The sequence below is a fragment of the Triticum aestivum genome, chromosome 7A (genome assembly GCF_018294505.1).
Source record: "Triticum aestivum cultivar Chinese Spring chromosome 7A, IWGSC CS RefSeq v2.1, whole genome shotgun sequence".
NCBI lineage: Eukaryota > Viridiplantae > Streptophyta > Magnoliopsida > Poales > Poaceae > Triticum > Triticum aestivum.
In genome coordinates, this window is record NC_057812.1 from 290,030,536 (window position 1) to 290,035,219 (window position 4,684).

The window sequence follows — 4,684 nt, forward strand, 5'->3', positions numbered from 1 at the left end:
AGATGGTGTATTTTATCGCGTCAAAATGCAGTCGGGATCGTCGGAATAATTTAGAGAAAAGTATACTTTTCATCCCTTAATTCTTGGCGAAGTCTAAATTTGGTCCCTCAACTTTAAAACCAGGCAACTTACGCCCTTAACTACTGAAACCGGCCAAGATTCATCCCTGGTCACGGTTTTAACCGGTTTTGGTGCTGTCCCAACCCGGTTTTGACCGTGCCGACTCAAATTCGCATACCTTTTCCAAGTCCGTTTAATGTTTTCAAATTCGGGTATTTTTGTCAAATACGTGAACTTTTTAAAAATTTGTGTACTTTTCCAAATCTGCGTACTTTTTCCAAGTTCACGTACTTTTTTTTAAATCCACGTACTTCTTTAAAGTTTCTGTGGTTTTTTTAAAATTCATGTAATTTTTAAAAATTGACATACTTATTCCTATTCACGTATAATTTTTTTGCATTTGAAAATTTTATGTGAAATTGAAAACATATGCGGATTTGAATATCTTTTACGCGAATTAGAAAAAAATGTGTGGATTTGAAAATTTATGTCAACTTGAAACAAGTATGTGAATTTCAAACAAAGTTCATGGATTGGAAAGGTACACGGATTTGAGAAAAATACACGAACTTTAAAAAGTATGCGGATTTGAAACAAGTACGCGAATTTAAAAAACAGATGGATTTGAAAAAAAATACTTGGATTCAATAAAATTACACGAAGTTGAAAAAATACACTGATTTGAGAAAATTACGCAAATTAAAAAAATCATGGATTTGAAAAAGTACACAAATTTCAAAATAGTTCACAGATTTGCAAAAGGTATGTTTATTTTTGAAAAAATTGCATGACCTTGAAAAACTATGTGGATTTGAAAAGAGTATGTGAATTTTAAAAAGTTCACGGATATGAAAAAATTACGTGAATTTTAGTCGGAACCGGTCAAAACCGGGGTCAGTCAGCACCAAAACCGGTCAAAATCGAGACCAGGGACAAACCTTGTCCGGTTTCGTTAGTTGGAGGTGCAAGTTGTCCGGTTTCAGAGTTGAGGAACCAAATCTAGACTTCACCAAGAGTTGAGGGACGAAACGTATACTTTTCTCAATAATTTATAGCACGAGGTACTACTAGTAGTAGTACATGGCTGTAAGTCATGTCGGCAGCCATTATCGACTACAAAAATGGATCCAAGGATACATACCGTCGTTGTCCGGCCGGCACAAAGCCCCTCCTCCTTGCTTGCTCGCTCTCCAAATGTTCCACTGCCCGCCCTGGTGCACAGGCGGTCTGCACCTTCCACGGCCGATAATCCTCGTCCACTGACGACTGACTTTTCCGAGAGCAGGGATTTCGGAGTCCATTTGTGGCGCCCCAGATGGAGGAGATAATATTTTAATCAAAATACAGTAGTATATGCTAAGAAATCGGTCCATTTCTCCCTGTTTATATATATCTAGGAAAACAGGTTCCATTTTCGTTGTAAAAAGAAAAAAAAAGGGGAAATTCAGCCTTTTTGTTAGTCTTTTCAGACTGGTCCGGGCTCCGAAGCAACCCAAAAGAATCTAGCAAGGACAGGAGTGCACCAACACAACACAACACAACACAAAGCGGCGCCCCCAACCCCAATCCAATCCGATCCGATCCAACAACGACCAAACGAGGGATGGCCGCTGCTTTCCTTTGCAGCGGGCGGCATCTCAACTTGCTGCCGCCCTACCCAAAACAGAACAGAAGAGAACAGGGCAAGACGTACGAAAGCAACAGCCCGCGCAAAACAGCTCTACCTACCAAACTTGGTGGCTCCAACCAATCTGCACCACCAGCACAACGGACTCTCTAACACAAGAACATCTTGAACTGGAACCATGTTAAAACTGCTCTATTTTAGAAGTGAGAACTAACGACAAGGTCTAGTACTCATTTTCATATTCTTGTTTGGGACGTGTTTCATTTGCCACTTCTCTTCTAGGGAAGTTTGAGGAGATGTTCACAGGGACATGAGACCATGGGAAACGCACTGAATTTAGTATCTATTATTTCATTCCGTTCCATTCCATTTCATCGGTGGAGCAGTAGTAATAATTTACATGAAACTGAGCAGACCGAGGAGGGCAGGGAGGATCTGGCTACAAATCCTCACCTAATAATACTAGTCTCCTCCTCACCATCTACTGTAGTAGTAGTATTTCTTTTCCTAAAAGCTAAATAAAAACTTGGTAGTAGAAGGGAGCAACAATTTACAGCAGGCAGAAAGTTTGATGGAATAATTATTCCTAAGTTTCATCTATTTCATCCGGAGGCCTCTGAAGTCGAGCATGCCGGCCCTGAGGCCCAGGAAGTTGCTGCCGCAGCTGCACTCCGTCGCCGCCCCTCTCACTCTCAGGATGCTGCAGCGGAAGCAGAGGCCGCCGCCGCCCTGCTGCAGCTGCTCCATCTTCACCGGCTTGGCGCACGCTCTCGCCGGCGGCCGTTCCTCCTCCTGTTGGAAGGGCAGGCTGATGCAGAGGTCCAGGTTGAGGTCCGGGCACCTGGGCGGCTTACTCAACTCCGTCGCCGGCTGCGTCTTGGGCGGCTCCGCAGGATGGAGGAAGGAGACGGTGGTGGCGCTGGCGGCGTGGGTGAGGGGGCGGTGCGTGACGGGGTCGATCCCCCTGCCCAGCAGCTTCCTCCGGATGTGCGTGTTCCAGTAGTTCTTGATCTCGTTGTCCGTCCTCCCGGGGAGGCGCGCGGCGATGAGCGACCACTTGTTGCCGAGCAGGCTGTGGAGCTTGACGATGAGGTCGTCCTCGTCGCGGGTGAAGTTGCCGCGCTTGAGGTCGGGGCGGAGGTAGTTGATCCACCTGAGGCGGCAGCTCTTGCCGCAGCGCAGCAGGCCGGCGGCGCCGGGCAGCGAGCGCCAGCAGCCCTCCCCGTGCGCCCGGACGTGGGCCACCAGCCGCTCGTCCTCCTCCCTCGTCCACGCGCCCTTGTTGGTGTGCGCCTTCTCGCAGCACGGCGACCGACCCATGGCCGATCTTTGATGGTGGTCTTGCTTTTGCTTAGCTCACGTGTGGGTGTGGCGTGGCGTGTGCGGGCTAGATTGGGGGGAGGAAAGGGCGGGCGGACTTATATAGACGGCCCCTCTCATCTGCTTGCTCTCTTGGGAAGGGAAGGTAGGCGCGCGCGGGAGAGAAAGAGAGGGAGAGAGGATGATGGATGATGATGAGTTGGTTGGTTTGGTGGAAGGGGAGTCGAGGTGGTTAGGGTGACGGCATGACACGACCGGACCGGGCCGAGTGGATTTTTCTCGCCGTGCCACGCCGGCCCGAGCGCGAGCGAGCATGCAACGCAAGGCGGCAGAGGAGGTAGGTACAAAGCGAAAGCACCCCTGTTACTCTATCTATCTATACTATACTACTACTAGTATACTAAAGGGGAAGGTAGGCTGCTGGAGAGTGCGTAACGGTGAACGGTGGCGTCGGCGTCGGCGTGTGCGGTGCTGACACATGTGGCGGCCGGGCGGTGATGGGTATGGGCTGCCTACTTTGCCTTGTTGCCTGCATCCACAAACCCAATTTGCGTGCCCCCCGCCCTCGATTCTCCCGCCACCGTGTCCTCAAATAATATCCAGATAGTTTCTTCTTCCTCATTTGAATCTTACCACTATCATCGAACTTGGGTGTCTTTTAACGTAGATTGGCCTTATAATTTGGCCTCTTAAAGTGAGAATGGCGTTTTGGCTCTCGGCCTACATGGAGGCCTATTTTTTTGAAAAAATCAAATTTCAAAATTTTCATTTTTGAAAAAAATTGATTTTTTTTGGTACAAATAAACAAGGATGTGAGGCGTATGTATGTAAAATTTTAGGATGAAATACATCGAAATGCGATCCGTACAAAAAAGATAAATTTGTGTTCTGGGGGATTAACAGTATCATGTGTTCAAAAACTCCAAATTTGTCTTTTTTTGCACAGCCCTCATTTGAACGTATTTTGTCCCGAAAATTTACACACTTGTGCACTATGCCTTCATCTATCTTTGTTTTTTTCAGAATTTTTTGAAATGTAAAAATATGGGTTTTTACGAATTTTGAATTTTGCGTTTGGAGGCCTCCATAGAGCTCACCCTCCACAAGCAATTTCCGTCTCAAAGTGCCTTATATACCTTAACTCGAGATAATTTAGCCTCTCAAATTGCCTCATATACCTTAACTCCTCAAGTGTCGGGCGAAAATTTGTAGGGGCGCGCGCCTACAACCGTCCATCCGTGCCTTGATCCGAACAGATGATCCGACGGAAATTGGTTAAAAAATAGATGGATTTAACCCTCTGAATACAAATACGAGACAGTAGGATTAAAAAAACAAATAGGAGACGGTTTACACGTCTATTCTGTACAAATACTTTCACAAGTACTTGTTATACGTCTTTCTACTTCCGCGTATGTGTTCAAAAACTCCAAATTTGTCTTTTTTTGCACAGCCCTCATTTGAACGTATTTTGTCCCGAAAATTTACACACTTGTGCACTGTGCCTTCATCTATCTTTGTTTTTTTCAGAATTTTTTGAAATGTAAAAATATGGGTTTTTACGAATTTTGAATTTTGCGTTTGGAGGCCTCCATAGAGCTCACCCTCCACAAGCAATTTCCGTCTCAAAGTGCCTTATATACCTTAACTCGAGATAATTTAGCCTCTCAAATTGCC

At 45.9% G+C, this 4,684-nt stretch overlaps 1 protein-coding gene across 1 annotated transcript; it reads right to left on the reverse strand.

The window, feature by feature from the left end:
* Positions 1-2,006: 2,006 nt before the first annotated feature.
* Positions 2,007-3,200, reverse strand: LOC123152519 (myb-related protein Zm38). The gene has a single exon (XM_044572045.1). The coding sequence runs from the start codon at positions 3,005-3,007 to the stop codon at positions 2,285-2,287; it is 723 nt and encodes a 240-aa protein (XP_044427980.1). The 5' UTR covers positions 3,008-3,200; the 3' UTR covers positions 2,007-2,284.
* Between the last annotated feature and the right edge of the window lie 1,484 nt (positions 3,201-4,684).

Bases quoted from the DNA above. Each gene is read 5' to 3' on its own strand.
- LOC123152519 (XM_044572045.1), bottom strand. From the start codon at position 3,007: ATGGGTCGGTCGCCGTGCTGCGAGAAGGCGCACACCAACAAGGGCGCG.